Source organism: Saccoglossus kowalevskii, chromosome 9 (assembly GCF_978046115.1).
Source record: "Saccoglossus kowalevskii chromosome 9, keSacKowa6.1, whole genome shotgun sequence".
In the NCBI taxonomy this organism is placed as follows: domain Eukaryota; kingdom Metazoa; phylum Hemichordata; class Enteropneusta; family Harrimaniidae; genus Saccoglossus; species Saccoglossus kowalevskii.
Genome location: NC_140649.1, coordinates 17399516 through 17427476, shown reverse-complemented (window position 1 = coordinate 17427476; position 27961 = coordinate 17399516). Strand labels below are relative to the sequence as shown.

General features: G+C 37.3%; 1 protein-coding gene and 1 pseudogene across 1 annotated transcript in view; one reads left to right on the top strand and one right to left on the bottom strand.

Moving 5' to 3' along the window:
* The first annotated feature begins 332 nt into the window (after positions 1-332).
* Positions 333-755, top strand: LOC100372890 (dynein light chain Tctex-type 5-B pseudogene; annotated as a pseudogene).
* Positions 756-6323: 5568 nt separating this feature from the next.
* LOC100373039 (membralin-like) overlaps positions 6324-27961 on the bottom strand; it is a 31425-nt gene continuing 9787 nt past the window's right edge. The window contains exons 2-10 of the mRNA XM_002740131.4: positions 17080-17239; positions 15512-15721; positions 14656-14766; positions 13683-13805; positions 12955-13113; positions 12423-12506; positions 10867-10999; positions 10050-10149; positions 6324-8485 (exon numbers count right to left, since the gene is read on the bottom strand). Of these exons, the coding sequence (XP_002740177.2) occupies positions 7841-8485; positions 10050-10149; positions 10867-10999; positions 12423-12506; positions 12955-13113; positions 13683-13805; positions 14656-14766; positions 15512-15721; positions 17080-17239 (1725 nt within the window). The 3' untranslated portion in view covers positions 6324-7840. The remainder of the gene's footprint in view (positions 8486-10049; positions 10150-10866; positions 11000-12422; positions 12507-12954; positions 13114-13682; positions 13806-14655; positions 14767-15511; positions 15722-17079; positions 17240-27961) is intronic.

Below are 27961 nucleotides of genomic sequence, written 5' to 3'. Positions count from 1 at the left end.
ACGATGGCAATTCTCGAATAGCATGGAAGGGAAAGCATTCAAACGCTTCCAGAACGTTAATTGGCTCCATATCAAGGTTGCCATGGTGATAATAAATTGACCAATAAGAAATGGCTTCTAATGTGTTGTATAATGCCTATCATGAACTAGGTTACTACCAATCAATAATGACGGTATTTATATGTTGACATACGCTTTAAATAACAGCATTATATGCAGTCCGCCTTTAAGTTGGTCTTTTCACCGAGCAGTGTACAGACAGTGTGAACGTTTTCACGTCGACTTTACAACACTATAGGTGAACGGTAAGCTGTTCCGCTCTCGGCAGCAACATGGCACAAGTAGGCTCCAGATACTCTGCATCAACGCAACGAAGCCACCCTGTCGTCAGAATACCGGTGAAACTCGACAATACATATAAAATGGACCCTGATAATCAATTCCCCGTGACAAAGGTGAAGAGGATCATCACAGATGTATTGCAATCTATGCTGTGTGACGAGTCATACGATGCCAGCAAGTGCCTCCACCTTACGAAACAGATAGCTGATATAATCAAAGACCGGGTAAAGGCACTAAAGACTCCTCGTTACAAGATTGTGTGTTATGTGTACATGGGATCTTTGCTCCACGGATCTGTACATCTCGCAAGTCAATGTGTGTGGAATGAGAAATACGACTCGTATGCCGAAGGAAAATACACAAATAAGTCGTTGTATAGCACGGCTATAGTGTACGGACTTTACTGTGAATAGAGTATTACGTGTGTGGAGTGATATACAATGTGTTGCTTGATGAACGGTGTATACTGCTTCACCTGATAAGCGGGAGTGCCTTTATTGTTTATCGTGCACGATGTCCGTCGTCGGCTTTCCCACGACAAACGTAACTACAAGTACGCGGTGTCTGCCGTTGGCTTCCTGAACACATATTGAGCTCCCGGTGTTACGGCGAGTACAAAATATGTATTAAGAATAACACCTAATACACGGTTGAATAAATACTACGGGAATCATGTATGGTTCATGTATGAATGCGTGTATTCGGTGTTATCAACGCCACAGCTTCTATGCGCGCAGCGACTCTACTTGCACGCAAAATTTGAATCATAGTATGTTTAGAGCAGCAGAACTAAGTATCTAGACATGAGAAGAATTATACTGCATAAATCGTTTTTCGATCGCTGAATACGAGAAAAAGACTTTGAAAATACACCTTCCTGAATTTTCGAGGTATATCTTTGTCTGGGAAAGGGATGAACAAATACAAAACCGTGCGAGCAGACGATGGAACAGACAGTTCTGTGCATTGCATTGCAGCACTCAATGCGCCATGCCTTACTTACCGGACTTCAGCTGCCATTTTGAAAATGCATGATTACATCTTTGGCTAAAATGACTTTTAATTCAAATCAAGTCTTACTATTTCTACATCATGTCTTAGTATTACCATGGCAACCATGTTATGCATGTTCACGCTTTTCTCGACAGATAGGCATCAGCGAACCGTGTAAATTACGTCATCGACATGTTCATTATTAGTGGAGTGAACACTAATTTAGTACAAATATATAAGAAGGAAGGCCTATCGAATGTCTACTTCACGTCAATGTGATTTATTCCTCTCTCTGCCATGCAGGTGGCTTGGTTATGCCGGGTCACCTGCCTTCTAACCCCATACCTGCCAACACGACCCAGCAACAACAAAACAAACTTAATGTATTATATGGACTGATTATAAAGCTCAGACATAACCTTTATAAGTGTGTCTCCGATGATTATCATGTTTTCTCGATGTACATTATTGTTTTGCGCGACTATATAATTATCCCGGCTATCGGGGCTTGTGATCTCTATATGGCTAAACTTCAGTCAATAACTTTAATTGTTGTCATTAAATAAAACAAACTTAATGTATTTTATCGACTTTTCATACAGCTCAGACGTAACCTTTGTAAGTGTTCCCTCTCTATCATGTTTATTCTCGATGTACAATTGCACGACTCCACAGTTCTATCAGGTATTATTCAAGTTAAAAGGCGGTGGTAGTCGTGCCGCGTCTTGTTCGATATGGGACTCATAGCGACGTACACAACGCGTGTAAAATACATTGTTTGTTTACATGAACTGTTAACACGCGCTGTGCGACGACCACCACCCTTTAATCTTATATTCAGATCTCCCAGAAATAAACATTTACTTATTGGCATGGAAACCAATCTGTATACGGACGTGACTCGTCTTTCACAACTATATATATTGTAAAACTCCTTCAATGCGATTCCAATGTATAACATAATTTACATGTTATTTTCATCGTATTAGTGTATATAAGTACAAACGATTGCCTCACACGTCGAGAGAATTCTCGTACGCGTAGATTTTAACTATTTATAAAGGAAGTAATTCGTGAAATAAACCCTTAATGTACTTTGTATGGGTGCACTGTGTCGTTACTAACACGCATTGCCGTCACCATAGTTACTATACACATGTGATTAGCCAGTAGACACTGTAGCAAATCAATGGGGACTTGACTTACTGTTAAACCTTTTTTTTTTGACAGGCAATTAATTTCACTTTTTGATCTTTTGGTCATATTTGCTGGGTTTTCAGTTAACAAATTTGCCAGTCAAACAATACTGCTGTTTTACATGTTCGCGTGGATATAACTTGAATTTTTAAATTAAAAAATTAAAACCCAAGTGAATAAAATAATGCATGTACAGTATATAGAATCATTTTGAATATAGAATAAGTCAAATCATTATTGTATTTGCTACAACCCCCCCCCCCCTCATCACTGGATGCCAAGACTCACATATCTGATGCACACACTGACATGTATGTGTGCATATCTATATTTGAAGCATACGATCAATAACATTGTCTGTCAGAAAATTTTGAGATCACACTGTAAACAGGTTCATCTCGTTTTCCTAATTTAATGGCATTTCGAAGCTTACCTGTAAGTCATCTACTAACAATGTGTTAACAATGTGGGTGTTATCTGAATACTAGTACTACAAGTACGCACCATGGGAAATATACGAATTCTGCAAAGTACATCGTATTCATGCATGGATTTACACTCGGTCCCAATTGTCTCATTCATGCATTCTTTTTTAATTTCGTCAGATCAGTGCGTGTTTGTCTGTTAGAACAAAAAGCAAGGTTTGTTCTTCCGTCTTGCATCGACACTGCCAGGTCAAATGTCAGTGTTCCCTTATATCAGTCATCTATTGTGACGCCATATCATCAGGTGAGGGGCGGTGTTCTGCTTTCATCGAAACAAGACAATTCATGTACAGTACACGTAATCATATCATTTCACCTCATGTGGTTTATTCTATCAGAAATTGTTTAGTTGTTAGCACAAATGAATTGCGAAAAAAAATTATAGATGTTGAATGATTTTGTCCAAGTATTTTTTCAGTTTCTTTGTTATAATAGCTGATTATTTAGTATTATAAGGTTTCATTAGTAGTACTTTATGACTTGTTTGTCAGACTTACAGTGGCTGTCCCCAGAATGTGATATAGAATATTAAAAGAAGACGGTTGTCGTCGAGCGCGTTCGAATTTCTTGTAAGCAGACAATGTACATTGTATGCACTGTGTACGTTGCTATGGAATCCATAACACGACGCGATGGCACGACCACGGCTATGTTTAATACTCGTATGCTTTTCAATCGGGGTGACTTAATTATGTAAATTATCGTGATGTTTTGTTTACATACGAAGATAAAACGTTCACATTTCATGTACAAGACTGGAAATATAGAAATATGTTTGGCTGTAAGTCTTATTTTTTATTTTCTTATTTTCAATGATAGAACTCAGGCTAAATTTTAACAATCAGAATACTCGAGCCAGATAGTAACTCGTGATGCTGGTCGTTTAATAGTCACACTAGAAAATGCAGTGCGCTCTTCATGGTCTGTAAACAACTTTTATTAATCGTTCAATTTTCCATTCACAAATATTTCAATAAACTTTACAAGGTAAAAATAGTTTTACTAACAATCTTCTGACATATATTTGTTTTAAGAAACTATAATAACGCGTTCAACCGAAGGGGCGAGAGGGAAGAATACATTTATTTTACAATGATTGATGAAGACGTCAAAAAATTGAATAAACGATTCGCTAAAAACAGCGACAATTCCATGTGATGAAGATTGGCAAAATGAAACGTCAAACGATTTATATGTCTGTAAATAAGATAATTTGCATAGACGATAGATGCATTAAACATGTGTAAATAACGCCGGTTCCCGCAGAATGAGGGTTGATATTTCTGTGCTGAATTACCGGGGAACGTCTGCCAACGACAATTGTACGCAAAGGCTCATGGGACAAGCATGGAGCTAAAAATGGACGAGGTACACGTCTAGGGAATTCTCTCACTTTAACACAGTTTGATTATAAAGTTGACGTATTAATGGGATAAGTACAGAGAGAATCTTTACTTATGTCGTGTCGGTACACTAGTACTGATTGTCTAAATAGGTGCAAAAGTAGTTCGCTGAAATGGAAATCATTTTCAAAAATTATATTGGAAGAAGTGATAGTTGTTTTGGACGACAGAGTGTTTCCACCATGATAAGTTTGAAAATTGCTCCAGAAGTCGCGAATGGTTTATTTGGAGTGAGAAGGGGTTACTTAAACGTTGAAAAAGTTGTCTAAAATTCCGAGAGATAGTAGAAAGTTTTATTGGTAGTGCGACGAGTTATATTCAGCGTCAAAAAATCGTGTCTGTTAAGTCCGAACACCGCTGTTCCAAAACCAAGTAGTCTGAACTGGAGTTTAAAAGACAGGAACATTTCAATGGTTGCCCTCAAAATCAACATCATAGCTTGCAACAGTTCTGTTGAAAAAACATCGAAACAGTTTTAAATTAGTTTACGAAGCCTGGAAGGCCGGGTGAAAAGGTGAAAAAGCCTGAAGTTTGATTGGAGGACAGAAAAGACTTTCGTAAAGTAGCTTGTGTAGGCTGGAACATGGAACTATAAACCCCATGGCTGGAACATTGTTTCGGAGGCGGAAAAGTTGTTTTGAAAGTCACGGAACCTTGTAAAGTTGTATAGCAAGTCCAAAATGTTATTCAAAACGACCAGAATGCTGTATGAAAAGACCAAGGCGTTGTATGGACGGGAAATTGGTATTGGGAGAAAAACAAGTTGATCGAAATTTGTGGGGAGGTTACTTTTGAAAACAAGAAATATGCATACAATTTCAGTCAAATTGCCTCGATTGTCAGGAAATAAGTCTGAAAAATTACAAATTATTATTTTTCCAAGGTGAACAAATCTCGATCGAAAGCCCAAATACCACAGCTGTCAAGGAACTGTCTGGTCTGGTTGTGTAAGTTGTATGACAAGTATACACACCGTGTAGCAAAGACAGGGAAGATGACTGTAAATATAACAGGCTGTAATGTTCATTGTATTCAAGAATGTTTTTTATTTATAATTACACATTTGTGTGTTCTAAATGCATTACAATATTAATACGTAGATCCTAAAGTTGTAGTCAAGCTCCCTGCCCCAATCTCAACGTGTTTTTTTTTTCTTAACCGCCCTCAGCGTTGAAATTGGGGCCGGGGGGGGGGGGTAAGATTACTATTTTAGACAGGGTCTGTGATATCTATCATCAACTGTAGTTATATTCAGCTTTATTCGCAAAAAATGCACGAATATATATTTTTTTATTCGTAAAATATCATTTCCATTCAGAACGGCTTTCTTGCATATATTGTTCGACATTGAGGGCGCCTAAACATTTTTAACGCTTGCAAATGTGGACGTCCACTTACTCAAAATAAAGCCCTTCCTGATTGGATTATTTTGTACTGACTTAGTATTATGTAGAACTCATGATAATGTTACAATACTATTTCCAGTTTGGCCAATTTAAAATTCAACAACTATTTAGATTTGTAAAAAAGTATATTCATAAAACCTTTTTAATGTTGTCCCAGGTTATTTTTTGGGTGTAATATAACTGGAAACTTGTATTATATGCCACAATATGGCGTGGCAATAAGAAAAACCGTCTTATCCATTTTTGTCATCTGGAAAACAGGGTCCAGCAGAACTGGTAACACATCACATGCCTTTTATTGTGATGGGCACCCTCTATAGTCATCCACCATACAATTTTAAAGGTTAAAGGGTACTTTCCATTGGTTTGTTGTCATAGAAACAAAACTGCAGTAGAACATGGTTTATTTAAATGGTAAACAAGTTGGTGGGAATTTGTATCAGCATGGAAGCATGGTGGGAATACGTCAAAAATTAAGCATATATTCTCAAAACTGATATTTTTACAAGAAATAATTTATTGAAAGCATCCAAGTGCATGATTCAGTGCTGCAATGAATTATGGAAAATGTTACAGTCAAGCCTTCACTCAAAACATAATACAAAAATCTTGCTACTAGAATGGTATTGCTGCTAATGTTGTGAGCAACCATTTACCATAGCATCCGTTTTTAGCCATCCTTTACTTGTAGTATAAATCGCATGGAAAAAAAAAATGCTTGAAATAGCTTGTCTTTTCAGTATGAAAATATTATATTAGGGATTGACCATTACAAAGTGTGGGGGCTGGATTTTGAAAAATTTGGAAAAATACTACAGGAAAAAATACATTTGTGAAATAAAATCTTGTACATAAAAGAAAATCCGAAACAAATTTTTACAAAAAATATCATCATGAAAACATCATAGCTCTAAACGAAGTAAAGAAAAAATCTAAAAAAAATGCCTAATGGTCAATCCCTTAGGAAAGAAAACCAAGGTACTAGTATTACATTGCATAGAGTGCTTGGGTGATGTGTATTGGGGTGGGGATGGTGGGGTGTTGTGGCTGGTGGTGGGTGTGGGGTGGTTTTGGTTGCGGGAGGGAGGGATTGTGGTGGAAGCGGGGTATATGCACATAGAATGATACAAGTATTAATACCCAGAAAAAAAGATAAATGTTTCTGGTAATTTGTTGGGATTTTATTTATTTCCAAAACTCTGACGAAAAATGTAAAAAAAAAAGATTGACGGGCAATATTTTAAGTAATACGAGTCAAGACCAGTAACTTGAATACTTTTTTCAAACATGACTTTCAATAACTTAATTAAAATTAATGTATACAGATTTGATTGGAACCAAAATTTGATCAAATTAAAAAATATACATGTGTACATGGTTCATTTGCGTACTAAATTTCGTTTGCAATGGTACGAATTTTCTGAAATATCAGTTCAACAAACTAGGAATGGTCAGTCACACAAAAGTCAAAAAGTACCACCAATAGATGTATATTTCACCGAACACTATGGAACAAGCCGCAAGAATTTTGCCAATACAAGATTAACAAATACACACCGCATTTTCAGACTTTTGATACCGAGTGATTTATTCAATAACGTTGTAGAAAGAATTAAGATTAAAACATGATGCCTACTGACGCCATTTTTTCCCATTCATTTTCACCAGGTAATGTGTTAACCTTTTCACCACCAGTTCCCTATTCCCTCACAAATTAACAAAACAGTTCCATTTATAGTCTGCAATTTTTTTCAGAAGATTGGGACAAAAGTAGCCAAATTTTTTGGGTAAAAACTAAAAATTGACTCAATTATTATCTGTTGGCTCCAAAATTAAGGTTCATTTCCAGAAATATTGAAGAATGTGAGAAAAAAGTGCAGAATAATTCCGGCAAGAAAGTCTGGTGGTGAAAACGTCAAGTCAAATGTGAATATTTCCAGTATCCTTCATTCATTTCATGATTGGCATTTAAACAGTTTGATGAGACTGAAAGACTTGTCAATTGTTGTAATAGCTAGCAGTTCACTGTACAATTAGTACTTGTTGAATTAACAGTCTGAGTGTGTTCATTTTGTAAACCATCTCTGTTTAAATCAGAAGAGCGAAATGAGGAGGCTGTATCATTTGCAATGATAGCGACGTCATTGCTTCGACTTTCAGTCCTCTGTTCAGGGATATTATTCCGAGTATCAGGCAAGGGATTTCCAACAGTTGTGCTGCTGCGATCGTTGTCAATTCGGGGGTTTGCAGTAACTGTGTTGCTCTGATCGTTATCAGTCCGAGGGTTTGCAGTAACTGCGTTGCTCTGATCGCTACCAGTCCGAGGGTTTGCAGCAACTGCGTTGCTCTGATCGTTATCAGTTCGAGGGTTTGCAGCAACTGCGTTGCTCTGATCGTTATCAGTCCGAGGGTTTGCAACAACTGCTTCGGCTTGATTGTTGTCCGTCCGAGGGTTTGCAGCAGCTACGTTGCCTTGATTGTTATCAGGCATATTGTCATTATTATTTGGACTTGGAAGCATTAAATCTGGTAAATCTTCATCCAAGTCAAAGTCTGAATGAATGCCACCGTGCTGATTACGTTGTAGTAAAAGCTGAATTCTTGCTTGCTGTATTATGGCTGGCAGTTCATAGTGATGGAAAAAATAGATCATTGAATGCTGCAAAAAACACAAAACAAGACAATATAAGTAACAATAAAACACAATTTAGAGTCAGTCAGACATAGACAACACAGTTTTCTGACAAATCAAAAGGTTATTGTAATCTTTGTTGTTTTGATACCGGTAGTATCCAAACTCTTGATGCGAAATGATGTCCTTTATCTAATTTAGGGCGAGATGGGTGTTGTATTGTCACAAAATTTCTTTCATAGTCTTTGACATGTCAAATAATATGTGTACTGTATAAACACAACAGCTATTTTATTCACAAGATATCTGCCTTGCCAGTAAACAAACATAACAGAGCAGTAGATTCGGTTGTGATTAAATTTTCAGCATCTTAGAGTGCCATCAAGTCACTGAGTTTTCTTAGCACCTTAGGGGGGCCATCAAGTCACCAAATCACACATGGGATTCACTATTTGTATTACAAAAAAAATATTCAATGTGAAGCATGTTTTATTAGGAATAGTTTAAGATGCACCAGAATCTACATGTTTCTGTATCGTCACTAGGTTCTTTTTTAATTAAAGGATGGCCATTTCATCCAGGCTATCACTGCATGCAACAAACATGGAACATCAAATATTACATACTCCCTGAAGTAGAATTCAAACAGCAATGCATGATGGGATTTATTGGAGTAAAGACAAATAAATGATAACTAAGTCGATGAATGATGCAATGAGCCAGATTTAGATCAGTATAGCTAACAAATACTATCATCGTCTTTCAGTGTGATTTTTGCCAAGTTACTAAAAGTTAAAACTGACATTACAACTTTAAATTGAATTTGACCCCCAAAATAGAAATCTGACAGAAGTGGAGTGGGGACGCTTGATTGATGAACATGGGTGCTTAGTCAGTCGTTTATGGTAAATTATAAACAAAGATGGCCTCCTGTGCATAACAAAGTCGAGTTATGCCTGTTACTATTCAGGATAGGATAATTTTACTTCCAGTTCTATCTGGTAAAATGTTTGTATTTTTAGTCTTGGTTCTGTGCACAGGAGATGTGATACAACTTAATAATGAAATGTGTACTGTAAACCGCTGTAATTTTGCAAGTCAGTCAAAAACGTGAAATTTCGTAGCAGTGAAAATGAAGTGTCAGCGATGTTCGCGAAATATTGTCTTCACGAATGCCATAAAATCCTCAAATCAAAAAAAATTCCTAATATTGCATTTGATGAAAACGTTTGACAGTAACTTCAATCCATGGCAGCTTATTTGTCTCATTCCTTAAAACTAAAATATGAAATTTATGAAAACATTGAGCGACTTTACAGCATATTTTATTTACTTGTTTATCTGTTTTTTCTGGCGCACAGAATTTGAACAACAATAACGATCATTTTTGGTTATTGTGACATTTTATGTTTAAATATTTAAACTTAACCACTAAATTGACCTGCGCCAAGAATGACATACATGTAGGTATACATGTAAAAATCATACAAACTATGCCTAGATATAATCCTTGCATTCATTTCAGAATTATCTCTGCCAGCACACACAGTACACAACATACAACCCTTTATTCTCATAGCTAGTACATTACCTGAATAAACAGCCATGAAGTGACCAAGGCTAAACCACTATACTGACCATTGAAACGATAATGATATGCATAAAATGCAAAATGATATAAATAAAAGAACCTGTAAATAAAACAGATTTGTTGATCATTTAGCATTTGACGAATATGAAAATTAGAAAACACATTGTCAGTTGCACGATTCATTAATCTTGAACGACAGTTTAATTTTTGGTTCTAGGAATTTTCACTATTTAATAGAGTTTGTAAAAACAAAAAGTTTAAAACACAACACTTGTTTTTTCTCTTCAAATAGTATTCTGTTTTGATGTGTTCACTGTTCCAAATTAGATCAATGGCGGGGAATTGCATTTATTGTGTATTATACAATTTTCTTACAACATAATTGAAGATGTACTCTGAGGTCATTTCTATATCTTTAATCAGTTATACCATAGACCTTAGAAAAGGTCTATTGTTATACAGACTTTTCTGTAAATATATTTTCTACTCATCGACAGTGACAGGGACTAATAAGAATTACAGATGCCAGGACAAAATCAGTTGCAGGTCAATTTTTCACATGTTCACCACCAGACTTTCTCGCCCAAATTTGTCTGCACTTTTTTCTAATATTCTTCAATATTTTCTTGAAATGAATTCTAATTTTGGAGCCAACAGACAAAATTTAAGTAAATTTTCAGTTTTTACTCAAAAAAATTGGCTATTTTTGATCCAAACTTCTGATGGAAAGTGCAAACTATATACAGGAATTTGGATGAAAACAGGGAACTGATGGTGAAAAGATTAACTAAACACTAACAGGTAGTATGTGTATTACCGTAACCAATGTCTTTTACTTGTAATGGTATGGCAACAAATGGCATCATATTGGTCTGCTATCCACACGATTAAGATGATATAAAAGGCTGTAGTTGTATCATTAAAAAATTCAGACATAATGGCTTCCATACCTAGATAGAAAATATTGTCATGAAGTTGGATTATGAGATGATTGTGTGGATTCCATAAAGTATGTACAAAAGCAGCACGATGTTGGTATCTATCGACAAGTCGTGAAGGTTGATGCCACCCTGTTCTGTCTAAGTGCATACTTTGAGGTATCCTCATGATAACCTTGTTATAATAATTTTTTTCCTGCCTGTGTCATTGCTTGCAATCAGTGATGTAATTCTATTTCACTCATGCGATACGTTGTTGCTGCATCCGTTTGTAAACAAAGAAACATGACATATTGTATTTTTCAAATATTAGGGAGACGTTTTATGAAGAGATGAAATCTATAGATGTATGTATGTATATGATAGATGTATACTAATGTAATTTATGTAGATATTGACATAATCCAAATTAGGTAAGCCGACAGAACGGTAGATGCATATACCACACACTATGATATCAGTTTTTTAGTAATATTTTCACAACTCGCAGATAAAGGTTCCTGGTTCCAGGGCTGTAATTTAGGGTAGCAAATACCACACAGTCTTGTTTCAGAGATACAATACTTCTCAGGTACGAATAGATGCAAAGACCTTGTTGAGAATGAGAGCCCTGTGACTTGTTTTCCCCTCAAACAGTGTTCCATTTTTTCTATCATCACATTATTGCCTCCATTGTTCAGAGAATGAAACAATATTTAAGAAAAGAAACAAGTCACATGGTTTCTCATGTTTCTTACAAGATAATAGGTTCATTTGCACCTAAGAACTATTAACAGTATTCACTACCACAAAGACCTGTCATTTAGTACAGGTCCTTAGGAGGGCTACATTGTCCAAAACTAACTACTGTAAAATAATTTATTTTCGCTTGGAATTAAGTTTAGCTATTTTCTCTGAAGAAATGATTCAGTGAAAATTAAATCCAGTGAATATACCTTTTTTCCTATATTTTACATTCAACTTGTCAAAAATCAGTGAAAATAAATTCCATACAAAACGCCGAAAAAGTCTTTTCAGGGAAAATTAATTACAGCTAAAATAAAGTATTTTACAGTATTGTGTTTTCTGTAATACAAATACTGTAATTTGATCATTCTCATATAATCTACTGTAGAATACTTTTAATTATTTTCGCTTGGAATTTATTTTCGCTATTTTCGCTGAAGGGATGATTCCGTGAAAATAAAATCCAGCGAATATACTTTTTTTCCTATATTTTTCACATTAAACTCATCAAAAATCAGTGAAAATAAATTCCATACATAACGCCTAAAATGCCTTTTTAGCGAAAATTATTTCCAGCGAAAATAAAGTATTCCACAGTATGCTGGATCATTAAAATATGACTTATTTCGACCATAGACACACCTCTGTCAATACAAATACAGAATGTGTACTGGCTTAGACATACATGTAGGATAAATTATCCACTTACCAACTAAGGCTAGTATAACAGTCAGCAATGGAGCTGCTGGAAAAGCTATGGTTACGTTCATTTCTAACATTTGAAGCAAGTCCACTGAAAAGATAAAACGTATATTACCTGACATGTATGACATGCATGTTCCCATCTTTATAGCCCCAGGCAACTAATATCACTTCTCAGAAAACTGTTTGTACTTCAAGACAATTTTGTTGTTGTTTTTTAAGACAAATTTCATTACTTTGATTTCAAGACAACTTTCACCATTCCCACCAAAGTCAGATCCCGTTTTAATCACATGTCTAGCAATTATTGTTAGAAACCACAAAATAAACACACGTAACGTTTTGCCACATTGTTCACAAGAGAATACTGCTAACCAACCCAAAATTAACCAAAAAATTATCAAAAAAAACATAAAAATGTGCAAAGCGTTGCACTGAAATATTGGCGTAAAAAATATGACGTTCAAATAGTGAAATGCTTGTTCAATTACAGCATCTCCTATCGACTGAAGCCTGCAGAAGAGAACACAAATACTCACCAATAAATACAAATATTTGATGATGTGAATATCTTAACAACATTGATATTGATATAGTAAATACAAACATAATAAAAGCCGCCGCAATGTACGAGGATCTGGCCATCCACATACTGACAAAACGATAATGTTCTCCAGATATCACATTCCGAAGGTATCCTGAAATATGAACATGAAGCGTATCAGTCTAAAAAGAGGGATGCTTCGCTTTCAAGACGATCTTCCAAAATTGTTTGAATACATTTACAAACACTAGTTATCATCGATAAAACAGGTGATGATTTGAACTACACTATGTGGCGGAATATATGTTACATGGAGTTATTTACTACTACACTATCTAAACAACGCATCTTGGAGAATAATTGTATATTATCATACACCTCGTATTGCCCTGCCTCGTAAAGCTATGGGAAATGCTCCCTCACATCAGGGCAATAAATTCCTGTATCACGCCTGGCCCAGCGCGCCAAGCTTTCATTATTCAAAACAGAAAATTATAATTACAATGTACACCTATTAGGTAGACTAATGGTCTCAATAATTTTAATAACTTCATCTCCTGATTTGCATAATTTTTATGTTTAACTGACAGACTGTTTCAGGCAAATTTTCACCCATAACTTCAAAATTCACAATAAGAACAGATATTTTTGCTTCCTAAACCTTTACCACAATCTACAGGACAAGGTATCGTTAATAAAAATGCATTGAATAATGAAATATACCTTTGTTGTCTTCATGTTCAGCTAGACTTTTTACACTGGACATAAGAATATCATCATAACCCAAGAACTCTTCTAATAAAAAACGACTAAAAGTGTCTCCAAAACACTCATCTTTTGTAGGATCTACACAATAAAGAATTCAACATTATAGTAGCATTATGCAAGAAGAACAAGAATTTCACGAAGCAGGACAATCTGTGACATTTTGCAGTGGTGAACGTTTGATTGAGATTTGTAAATAGTCATAGCAGCAACGCAAAACTAAAAATAAATTCCAAATTATCATATTGAGAAAATAGCAGTGAAAATTAAAACAAAGTAGTGTAGCTACATTGCGTGTGTTGGCATCAAAATTCCCAGCATATATATAAACATGAAGCACAAAATTTAAACTCGCAATTCGGCAAATGCGACACAGCACTACTCACAGTTACGCTACATTGCAAAAATCCGCTCGAAATAACATTTAGCGTACATACAGCACTAATACACTCCTCAATTAGAGATTAGAGACAAGTCAATACTGAAAGACCCTTGTATCAATAAAAACATTTATATACACATTTTATTGCATTCACTTTTTATAATCCTGCCATATATGATTCACCTGTTCTCTCTGTGCACAGATTGAATACTCCCAGAATGCAACATTTTAACAACTTTTGAAAAGCAATGAAAGGTAAAACTGCTACTCGATAAATTTAGTGTTTTTAATCATATTTCCCACTACTTAATGTGAACAGATTTGTAGAAAAATTCGATCAAGCGCAGACCTGAATATGATGCATCTGTGAACTGAAAAGTGCCCCTTTCACGTTTTATACACAGATTTGTCATAGACATATGTATCTTATTTGCAGCTGTCACAGTGGCATTGCGTCTGTTGTGTTAAGTGAAGGATGTAACTAACACAAACCCCAAAACTAACTTTACCCCCCCCCCCCATACTTTCACACTCTTTTCATATATTTACCTAGCTGTACAACCATGACAGGTATACCAAGCCTTTCTCTCGTCTGCGGTGAAAGACGAAGAAAACCATACTCCAAAGAATACTCCATAACGTATTCATCAGAAGGCCAGACTAAAAGAAAAAAAAAACAATTTGTATAGACAATAGAGCTTACATTATTAAAGATCTCCCAGCAGTTTCTACGAGAAATGTTTTGACAAGCTCCACAAAACTACTTACATTATATCTCATCATCGAATAAATATAAGATAATTACCGTAATGATGATTTTTTTTTTGGTAATTGTACACTGTCAAATACTTATACGCTAATTTCGCTGAATTATACATTCAGAGAAAATAAAATCCAGCGATTACTGTAAAAGGGGTTAATTACTCACTGGGTTTTAATTTTGTTTATTTTGCTGACTAGAAAAGGCGCTAAATTAAAACCCAGTGAATATGTAAAATTGAGCATAGAACATGTTATCTAAATGATAAAACCGTGAATTTAAAACCCACTGAATATGCCTGAAATGCTAAATCAGTGAAATTTTAACCCAGTGAAAATCAGTATACCTTTTTTCCTATATTTTACATTACATGTACATTCAATTTTTCAAAAAATCAGTGAAAATAAATTCCATACAAAACACCATACACCATACAATAGTCTTTTCAGCAAAAATTAATTCCAGCTAAAATAAAGTATTTTACAGTATTACATAGTCCCTGCAGCCATACATAAGGCTTCTAGAAATTCACATATCGCTCACTCAGTCAGACAGTTTGAACACTTACAATGTACATGTATGGACAGTCAACTAGTGTAGAAACGTTACCTTCTGCAAACAAGGTGAGACGGTATAATTACTTACCTGCTCTCGTAAACATTTCAAATTCAGAAACAGTTTCTCTGAATGGTTGCATATTTTTCTCTGGTTTCTCTGAAATCCAGTATCCAATGGTTTCATTGGCGACCGGAAGGAATTCCTCGTTTTCAATAGATTTCTTTTTAGGAGAAAAATTAGTGAAATAATCGGCTGAATAAATACTCATATTGGTATGTTCTTCATACTCTGTTTCTTCTGAAATGTAAAAAAAAAGACAAAGAACAGAGAAACTGTTATGACTCTGCCTGTAATGTACACAGACAATTGTTATCACTAAGCAATATGCCAGGGAAATGATCAAAGTCAAAAATTCAAAAAAATATTCATCAAAAATTTAAGCCACAGATTTCATCACAAGATTACCTCAGAATGAAGCCACCCCAAAGCCACAAACATACCATGAAAAAAAAGAAATTTGAAAAATAGATTTCATTGAGAAAAATCATTTAGAAAACATTGTTGCATGTCTTATAACGATGCTGAACAAGCAGTCATATCAAATCTTTACATCAGCAGACATAGTATTTCAGAAGCTGAAGCAAAGTTTTCAACAAGCAGGCATGCTTGAGTTTTACACAAACATAAACAACATAAACACAATTACTACCTGCTGAGATGTTTCCGGGTGTCAATTAACAGTTAATCAAATTTTGAGTTATGAAAAACATAAAATGAAAGATAGCTCAGCTGTAAGCAATGTACATTTCAATATTAAAAAGAACGGAAGATATCATAAAATTAGAGAGAAGACCAGATGTAGTAATATCAAATCAAGCAGACTTGCGATTTTTAGCAAGTCAAAAATATCACTTTTTACAAAAAATTACAAAAATATTCTTCAAAATTAGAGATTTGAAGATATAATCACAAAATGAACAAATCTGATAGAGGTCTACCAAAGGTACATATACAGTACACCAAGTATCAAAGCAATCAGGTTTGCAGTTTTCAAGAAGAAGTAAAAAAAGTAAAACATTGACACAGACGCCGGACAATCACTCATATGATAAGCTCTGCTCGACAGTGGAGCTAAATATTGATGCTGACGACGACAAACAGAGCAGAGCTAAATATATGTAGCCCGTACATGTAACTCGAAGTTTGATTAACTGTTACTTAAAGTTCGAGTTACTAAATGTGATTGTTAAACATCAGTTAAAATTGATGGTGCACGTAACTCAAAGTTTGGTTAACTGTTAATTGAACATTGAGTTGAAATTTGGGCGTGGTCATTTTTGTAACTCAATGTTTTTGTAACTCAATGTTTTTGTAACTCGATGTTTGTAACTCGACACAATTCAGCATCTCTCCTCAATGGGAAAACTTTTTTCAATCTAGACACAAGACTTCACAGCATATCAACATACAATAAATTATTTCATCCATGGAAATCAACCAGCAATACTTCTTCTGACTCCAGTTGAAATTATCATGCAATATGCAAATTTTGCAGCAAATCAGTTGATGCTACACTTGACTACATCTGTTTCACATCACCAATGATGTGAATGACAGTTTGGATGCATGCAGTAGAGAAACACCAAGTACAATACCTGTTACATCATTAACATGTGATCTTGATATATTACGAACTATTTCAACACGAAGTATACCATCCCTGGGCCAAACTCCTTGGATATGAGAAAGACAATTGATAGGTGTTCTGGAAAATGCACAGTGAATATAACCAAGTACAAATAATACTGTCAATGCCTGAGGAAGAAAGAAACAGAACATGTCATGAACATTAACATTTATAGGTTGCCTTGCTCTAATTCACAGTTCTGTTACATGTACAGATTGCCTTGCATTGTAATTACACTTGCAGTCCCATAACATGTACAGGTTGCCTTGCATTGTAATTACACTTGCAGTCCCATGACATGTACAGGTTACCTTGCATTGTAATTACACTTGCAGTCCCATAACATGTACAGGTTTGCCTTGCATTGTAATTACACTTGTAGTCCTGTAACATGTACAGGTTGCCTTGCATTGTAATTACACTTGCAGTCCCATAACATGTACAGGTTGCCTTGCATTGTAATTACACTTGCAGTCCTGTAACATGTACAGATTGCCTTGCATTGTAATTACACTTGCAGTCCCATAACATGTACAGGTTGCCTTGCATTGTAATTACACTTGCAGTCCCATAACATGTACAGGTTGCCCTGCATTGTAATTACACTTGCAGTCCTGTAACATGTACAGGTTGCCCTGCATTGTAATTACACTTGCAGTCCCATAACATGTACAGGTTGCCTTGCATTGTAATTACACTTGCAGTCCTGTAACATGTACAGGTTGCCCTGCATTGTAATTACACTTGCAGTCCCATAACATGTACAGGTTACCTTGCATTGTAATTACACTTGCAGTCCCATAACATGTACAGGTTACCTTGCATTGTAATTACACTTGCAGTCCCATAACATGTACAGGATGCCTTGCATTGTAATTACACTTGCAGTCCCATAACATGTACAGGTTACCTTGCATTGTAATTACACTTGCAGTCCTGTAACATGTACAGGTTGCCCTGCATTGTAATTACACTTGCAGTCCCATAACATGTACAGGTTGCCTTGCATTGTAATTACACTTGCAGTCCCATAACATGTACAGGTTACCTTGCATTGTAATTACACTTGCAGTCCCATAACATGTACAGGTTACCTTGCATTGTAATTACACTTGCAGTCCCATAACATGTACAGGTTACCTTGCATTGTAATTACACTTGCAGTCTCATAACATGTACAGGTTGCCTTGCATTGTAATTACACTTGCAGTCCCATAACATGTACAGGTTGCCTTGCATTGTAATTACACTTGCAGTCCAATAACATGTACAGGTTACCTTGCATTGTAATTACACTTGCAGTCCCGTAACATGTACAGGTTGCCTTGCATTGTAATTACACTTGCAGTCCTGTAACATGTACAGGTACCCCAGACCATTCGTCCCGGTGTTATCGCTATCGCCACACGAGACTCCAGCTTGTCTCCTATACAATTTTCCTTCCGCCCACTTAATTTTAATATTCATATGACCTTTGCACTGACATCGATAGCCAATCGCATTCGACCGCGGACGTCACTCTAAATAAACAACTGAATAAATTAATATACCATATTTGGAAGATAGCGGGTAAATTCAACGTTGTTGGTGTGTTCCTTCGGGTTCCGAAGTCGCACGAAACGAGTTCATGTTCCGTTATCTTTCGCAAGTAAAACAGGTCGATATGTATTAAACATGGCATTTGTTTTCTTGTTTTAACCCCCTTATTACGCAAGCTTCCGTCGAAGTGGTGTTTTTTTCGACGATTTGTGGCATGTTGCAAAACGAACGAAACATTGCGGCATTCTTAGCGGTGGATAAGGGATCGACTATGTCGTCACATTTATGTCTCGTTTGAAAGAGAATAAACAACCGCTCAGAAAAATATGTTGCTAATATTTAAGTGCGGTGCCTTGAAATCGCCTGCCCGACCACGTTCGAGTTCAAAACGACGTTCCATAACATCGATGTGTTTTAAGACACTGTCCACTGCTGACGCGACAATTTCCTTAGAAATCATTTTGATTTGATTTATGGATGGCGAGCACCGACACTCCGATCCGATGAACCATGGAACTATAAACCCCTAGTTCCATGGATGAACTAATCAAAACTAAAATGGCGCGTGTCACGTGACTTTGTTTACTAAAGATAGCGTGGGCGTTTGATTGACACTCAACTCATTAGTATTCCACCAATCACAGCTACATCTACTTTCTGGATGTGCGCAGTCAAATTGTATAGGAGACAAGCTGGAGTCTCGTGTGGCGATAGCGATAACACCAGGACGAATGGTCTGGGGTAATGTACAGGTTACCTTGCATTGTAATTACACTTGCAGTCCCATAACATGTACAGGTTGCCTTGCATTGTAATTACACTTGCAGTCCCGTAACATGTACAGGTTGCCTTGCATTGTAATTACACTTGCAGTCCTGTAACATGTACAGGTTGCCTTGCATTGCAATTACACTTGCAGTCCCATAACATATACAGGTTGTCTTGCATTGCAATTGCAATTACACTTGCAGTCCCATAACATGTACAGGTTACCTTGCATTGTAATTACACTTGCAGTCCCGTAACATGTACAGGTTGCCTTGCAATTGCAATTACACTTGCAGTCCCATAACATGTACAGGTTGCCCTGCATTGTAATTACACTTGCAGTCCTGTAACATGTACAAGTTAACTTGCATTGTAATTACACTTGCAGTCCCATAACATGTACAGGTTACATGTACCTTGCATTGTAATTACACTTGCAGTCCCATAACATGTACAGGTTACCTTGCATTGTAATTACACTTGCAGTCCCATAACATGTACAGGTTGCCTTGCATTGTAATTACACTTGCAGTCCCATGACATGTACAGGTTACCTTGCATTGTAATTACACTTGCAGTCCCATAACATGTACAGGTTGCCTTGCATTGTAATTACACTTGCAGTCCTGTAACATGTACAGGTTGCCTTGCATTGTAATTACACTTGCAGTCCCATAACATGTACATGTTACCTTGCATTGTAATTACACTTGCAGTCCCATAACATGTACAGGTTACCTTGCATTGTAATTACACTTGCAGTCCCATAACATGTACAGGTTGCCTTGCATTGTAATTACACTTGCAGTCCCATAACATGTACAGGTTGCCTTGCATTGTAATTACACTTGCAGTCCCATAACATGTACAGGTTGCCCTGCATTGTAATTACACTTGCAGTCCTGTAACATGTACAGGTTGCCCTGCATTGTAATTACACTTGCAGTCCCATAACATGTACAGGTTGCCTTGCATTGTAATTACACTTGCAGTCCTGTAACATGTACAGGTTGCCCTGCATTGTAATTACACTTGCAGTCCCATAACATGTACAGGTTACCTTGCATTGTAATTACACTTGCAGTCCCATAACATGTACAGGTTACCTTGCATTGTAATTACACTTGCAGTCCCATAACATGTACAGGATGCCTTGCATTGTAATTACACTTGCAGTCCCATAACATGTACAGGTTACCTTGCATTGTAATTACACTTGCAGTCCTGTAACATGTACAGGTTGCCCTGCATTGTAATTACACTTGCAGTCCCATAACATGTACAGGTTGCCTTGCATTGTAATTACACTTGCAGTCCCATAACATGTACAGGTTACCTTGCATTGTAATTACACTTGCAGTCCCATAACATGTACAGGTTACCTTGCATTGTAATTACACTTGCAGTCCCATAACATGTACAGGTTACCTTGCATTTTAATTACACTTGCAGTCTCATAACATGTACAGGTTGCCTTGCATTGTAATTACACTTGCAGTCCCATAACATGTACAGGTTGCCTTGCATTGTAATTACACTTGCAGTCCAATAACATGAACAGGTTACCTTGCATTGTAATTACACTTGCAGTCCCGTAACATGTACAGGTTGCCTTGCATTGTAATTACACTTGCAGTCCTGTAACATGTACAGGTTGCCTTGCATTGTAATTACACTTGCAGTCCTGTAACATGTACAAGTTAACTTGCATTGTAATTACACTTGCAGTCCCATAACATGTACAGGTTACATGTACCTTGCATTGTAATTACACTTGCAGTCCCATAACATGTACAGGTTACCTTGCATTGTAATTACACTTGCAGTCCCATAACATGTACAGGTTACCTTGCATTATAATTACACTTGCAGTCCCATAACATGTACAGGTTACCTTGCATTGTAATTACACTTGCAGTCCTGTAACATGTACAGGTTACCTTGCATTGTAATTACACTTGCAGTCGCATAACATGTACAGGTTACCTTGCATTGTAATTACACTTGCAGTCCTGTAACATGTACAGGTTGCCTTGCATTGTAATTACACTTGCAGTCGCATAACATGTACAGGTTACCTTGCATTGTAATTACACTTGCAGTCCCATAACATGTACAGGTTACCTTGCATTATAATTACACTTGCAGTCCTGTAACATGTACAGGTTGCCTTGCATTGTAATTACACTTGCAGTCCTGTAACATGTACAGGTTACCTTGCATTGTAATTACACTTGCAGTCGCATAACATGTACAGGTTACCTTGCATTGTAATTACACTTGCAGTCCTGTAACATGTACAGGTTGCCTTGCATTGTAATTACACTTGCAGTCGCATAACATGTACAGGTTACCTTGCATTGTAATTACACTTGCAGTCCCATAACATGTACAGGTTACCTTGCATTATAATTACACTTGCAGTCCTGTAACATGTACAGGTTGCCTTGCATTGTAATTACACTTGCAGTTCCATAACATGTACAGGTTGCCTTGTATTGTAATTACACTTGCAGTCCCGTAACATGTACAGGTTGCCTTGCATTGTAATTACACTTGCAGTTCCATAACATGTACAGGTTGCCTTGTATTGTAATTACACTTGCAGTCCCATAACATGTACAGGTTGCCTTGCATTGTAATTACACTTGCAGTCCCGTAACATGTACAGGTTACCTTGCATTGTAATTAAACTTGCAGTCCTGTAACATGTACAGGTTACCTTGCATTGTAATTACACTTGCAGTCGCATAACATGTACAGGTTACCTTGCATTGTAATTACACTTGCAGTCCTGTAACATGTACAGGTTGCCTTGCATTGTAATTACACTTGCAGTCGCATAACATGTACAAGTTACCTTGCATTGTAATTACACTTGCAGTCCCATAACATGTACAGGTTACCTTGCATTATAATTACACTTGCAGTCCTGTAACATGTACAGGTTGCCTTGCATTGTAATTACACTTGCAGTCGCATAACATGTACAGGTTACCTTGCATTGTAATTACACTTGCAGTCCCATAACATGTACAGGTTGCCTTGCATTGTAATTACACTTGCAGTCCCATAACATGTACAGGTTGCCTTGCATTGTAATTACACTTGCAGTCCCGTAACATGTACAGGTTGCCTTGCATTGTAATTACACTTGCAGTTCCATAACATGTACAGGTTGCCTTGCATTGTAATCACACTTGCAGTCCCGTAACATGTACAGGTTGCCTTGCATTGTAATTACACTTGCAGTTCCATAACATGTACAGGTTGCCTTGCATTGTAATTACACTTGCAGTCCCATAACATGTACAGGTTGCCTTGCATTGTAATTACACTTGCAGTCCCGTAACATGTACAGGTTGCCTTGCATTGTAATTACACTTGCAGTCCCATAACATGTACAGGTTACCTTGCATTGTAATTACACTTGCAGTCCCGTAACATGTACAGGTTGCCTTGCATTGTAATTACACTTGCAGTCCCATAACATGTACAGGTTGCCTTGCATTGTAATTACACTTGCAGTTCCGTAACATGTACAGGTTGCCTTGCATTGTAATTACACTTGCAGTCCCGTAACATGTACAGGTTGCCTTGCATTGTAATTACACTTGCAGTCCCATAACATGTACAGGTTGCCTTGCATTGTAATTACACTTGCAGTCCCATAACATGTACAGGTTGCCTTGCATTGTAATTACACTTGCAGTCCCATAACATGTACAGGTTGCCTTGCATTGCAATTACACTTGCAGTCCCATAACATGTACAGGTTGTCTTGCATTGCAATTGCAATTACACTTGCAGTCCCATAACATATACAGGTTGTCTTGCATTGCAATTGCAATTACACTTGCAGTCCCATAACATGTACAGGTTACCTTGCATTGTAATTACACTTGCAGTCCCATAACATGTACAGGTTACCTTGCATTGTAATTACACTTGCAGTCCCATAACATGTACAGGATGCCTTGCATTGTAATTACACTTGCAGTCCCATAACATGTACAGGTTACCTTGCATTGTAATTACACTTGCAGTCCTGTAACATGTACAGGTTGCCCTGCATTGTAATTACACTTGCAGTCCCATAACATGTACAGGTTACCTTGCATTGTAATTACACTTGCAGTCCTGTAACATGTACAGGTTGCCCTGCATTGTAATTACACTTGCAGTCCCATAACATGTACAGGTTACCTTGCATTGTAATTACACTTGCAGTCCCATAACATGTACAGGTTACCTTGCATTATAATTACACTTGCAGTCCCATAACATGTACAGGTTACCTTGCATTGTAATTACACTTGCAGTCCTGTAACATGTACAGGTTACCTTGCATTGTAATTACACTTGCAGTCGCATAACATGTACAGGTTACCTTGCATTGTAATTACACTTGCAGTCCTGTAACATGTACAGGTTGCCTTGCATTGTAATTACACTTGCAGTCGCATAACATGTACAGGTTACCTTGCATTGTAATTACACTTGCAGTCCCATAACATGTACAGGTTACCTTGCATTATAATTACACTTGCAGTCCTGTAACATGTACAGGTTGCCTTGCATTGTAATTACACTTGCAGTCCTGTAACATGTACAGGTTGCCTTGCATTGTAATTACACTTGCAGTCCCATAACATGTACAGGTTGCCTTGCATTGTAATTACACTTGCAGTCCAATAACATGTACAGGTTACCTTGCATTGTAATTACACTTGCAGTCCCGTAACATGTACAGGTTGCCTTGCATTGTAATTACACTTGCAGTCCTGTAACATGTACAGGTACCCCAGACCATTCGTCCCGGTGTTATCGCTATCGCCACACGAGACTCCAGCTTGTCTCCTATACAATTTTCCTTCCGCCCACTTAATTTTAATATTCATATGACCTTTGCACTGACATCGATAGCCAATCGCATTCGACCGCGGACGTCACTCTAAATAAACAACTGAATAAATTAATATACCATATTTGGAAGATAGCGGGTAAATTCAACGTTGTTGGTGTGTTCCTTCGGGTTCCGAAGTCGCACGAAACGAGTTCATGTTCCGTTATCTTTCGCAAGTAAAACAGGTCGATATGTATTAAACATGGCATTTGTTTTCTTGTTTTAACCCCCTTATTACGCAAGCTTCCGTCGAAGTGGTGTTTTTTTCGACGATTTGTGGCATGTTGCAAAACGAACGAAACATTGCGGCATTCTTAGCGGTGGATAAGGGATCGACTATGTCGTCACATTTATGTCTCGTTTGAAAGAGAATAAACAACCGCTCAGAAAAATATGTTGCTAATATTTAAGTGCGGTGCCTTGAAATCGCCTGCCCGACCACGTTCGAGTTCAAAACGACGTTCCATAACATCGATGTGTTTTAAGACACTGTCCACTGCTGACGCGACAATTTCCTTAGAAATCATTTTGATTTGATTTATGGATGGCGAGCACCGACACTCCGATCCGATGAACCATGGAACTATAAACCCCTAGTTCCATGGATGAACTAATCAAAACTAAAATGGCGCGTGTCACGTGACTTTGTTTACTAAAGATAGCGTGGGCGTTTGATTGACACTCAACTCATTAGTATTCCACCAATCACAGCTACATCTACTTTCTGGATGTGCGCAGTCAAATTGTATAGGAGACAAGCTGGAGTCTCGTGTGGCGATAGCGATAACACCAGGACGAATGGTCTGGGGTAATGTACAGGTTACCTTGCATTGTAATTACACTTGCAGTCCCATAACATGTACAGGTTGCCTTGCATTGTAATTACACTTGCAGTCCCGTAACATGTACAGGTTGCCTTGCATTGTAATTACACTTGCAGTCCTGTAACATGTACAGGTTGCCTTGCATTGCAATTACACTTGCAGTCCCATAACATATACAGGTTGTCTTGCATTGCAATTGCAATTACACTTGCAGTCCCATAACATGTACAGGTTACCTTGCATTGTAATTACACTTGCAGTCCCGTAACATGTACAGGTTGCCTTGCAATTGCAATTACACTTGCAGTCCCATAACATGTACAGGTTGCCCTGCATTGTAATTACACTTGCAGTCCTGTAACATGTACAAGTTAACTTGCATTGTAATTACACTTGCAGTCCCATAACATGTACAGGTTACATGTACCTTGCATTGTAATTACACTTGCAGTCCCATAACATGTACAGGTTACCTTGCATTGTAATTACACTTGCAGTCCCATAACATGTACAGGTTGCCTTGCATTGTAATTACACTTGCAGTCCCATGACATGTACAGGTTACCTTGCATTGTAATTACACTTGCAGTCCCATAACATGTACAGGTTGCCTTGCATTGTAATTACACTTGCAGTCCTGTAACATGTACAGGTTGCCTTGCATTGTAATTACACTTGCAGTCCCATAACATGTACATGTTACCTTGCATTGTAATTACACTTGCAGTCCCATAACATGTACAGGTTACCTTGCATTGTAATTACACTTGCAGTCCCATAACATGTACAGGTTGCCTTGCATTGTAATTACACTTGCAGTCCCATAACATGTACAGGTTGCCTTGCATTGTAATTACACTTGCAGTCCCATAACATGTACAGGTTGCCCTGCATTGTAATTACACTTGCAGTCCTGTAACATGTACAGGTTGCCCTGCATTGTAATTACACTTGCAGTCCCATAACATGTACAGGTTGCCTTGCATTGTAATTACACTTGCAGTCCTGTAACATGTACAGGTTGCCCTGCATTGTAATTACACTTGCAGTCCCATAACATGTACAGGTTACCTTGCATTGTAATTACACTTGCAGTCCCATAACATGTACAGGTTACCTTGCATTGTAATTACACTTGCAGTCCCATAACATGTACAGGATGCCTTGCATTGTAATTACACTTGCAGTCCCATAACATGTACAGGTTACCTTGCATTGTAATTACACTTGCAGTCCTGTAACATGTACAGGTTGCCCTGCATTGTAATTACACTTGCAGTCCCATAACATGTACAGGTTGCCTTGCATTGTAATTACACTTGCAGTCCCATAACATGTACAGGTTACCTTGCATTGTAATTACACTTGCAGTCCCATAACATGTACAGGTTACCTTGCATTGTAATTACACTTGCAGTCCCATAACATGTACAGGTTACCTTGCATTTTAATTACACTTGCAGTCTCATAACATGTACAGGTTGCCTTGCATTGTAATTACACTTGCAGTCCCATAACATGTACAGGTTGCCTTGCATTGTAATTACACTTGCAGTCCAATAACATGAACAGGTTACCTTGCATTGTAATTACACTTGCAGTCCCGTAACATGTACAGGTTGCCTTGCATTGTAATTACACTTGCAGTCCTGTAACATGTACAGGTTGCCTTGCATTGTAATTACACTTGCAGTCCTGTAACATGTACAAGTTAACTTGCATTGTAATTACACTTGCAGTCCCATAACATGTACAGGTTACATGTACCTTGCATTGTAATTACACTTGCAGTCCCATAACATGTACAGGTTACCTTGCATTGTAATTACACTTGCAGTCCCATAACATGTACAGGTTACCTTGCATTATAATTACACTTGCAGTCCCATAACATGTACAGGTTACCTTGCATTGTAATTACACTTGCAGTCATGTAACATGTACAGGTTACCTTGCATTGTAATTACACTTGCAGTCGCATAACATGTACAGGTTACCTTGCATTGTAATTACACTTGCAGTCCTGTAACATGTACAGGTTGCCTTGCATTGTAATTACACTTGCAGTCGCATAACATGTACAGGTTACCTTGCATTGTAATTACACTTGCAGTCCCATAACATGTACAGGTTACCTTGCATTATAATTACACTTGCAGTCCTGTAACATGTACAGGTTGCCTTGCATTGTAATTACACTTGCAGTCCTGTAACATGTACAGGTTACCTTGCATTGTAATTACACTTGCAGTCGCATAACATGTACAGGTTACCTTGCATTGTAATTACACTTGCAGTCCTGTAACATGTACAGGTTGCCTTGCATTGTAATTACACTTGCAGTCGCATAACATGTACAGGTTACCTTGCATTGTAATTACACTTGCAGTCCCATAACATGTACAGGTTACCTTGCATTATAATTACACTTGCAGTCCTGTAACATGTACAGGTTGCCTTGCATTGTAATTACACTTGCAGTTCCATAACATGTACAGGTTGCCTTGTATTGTAATTACACTTGCAGTCCCGTAACATGTACAGGTTGCCTTGCATTGTAATTACACTTGCAGTTCCATAACATGTACAGGTTGCCTTGTATTGTAATTACACTTGCAGTCCCATAACATGTACAGGTTGCCTTGCATTGTAATTACACTTGCAGTCCCGTAACATGTACAGGTTACCTTGCATTGTAATTAAACTTGCAGTCCTGTAACATGTACAGGTTACCTTGCATTGTAATTACACTTGCAGTCGCATAACATGTACAGGTTACCTTGCATTGTAATTACACTTGCAGTCCTGTAACA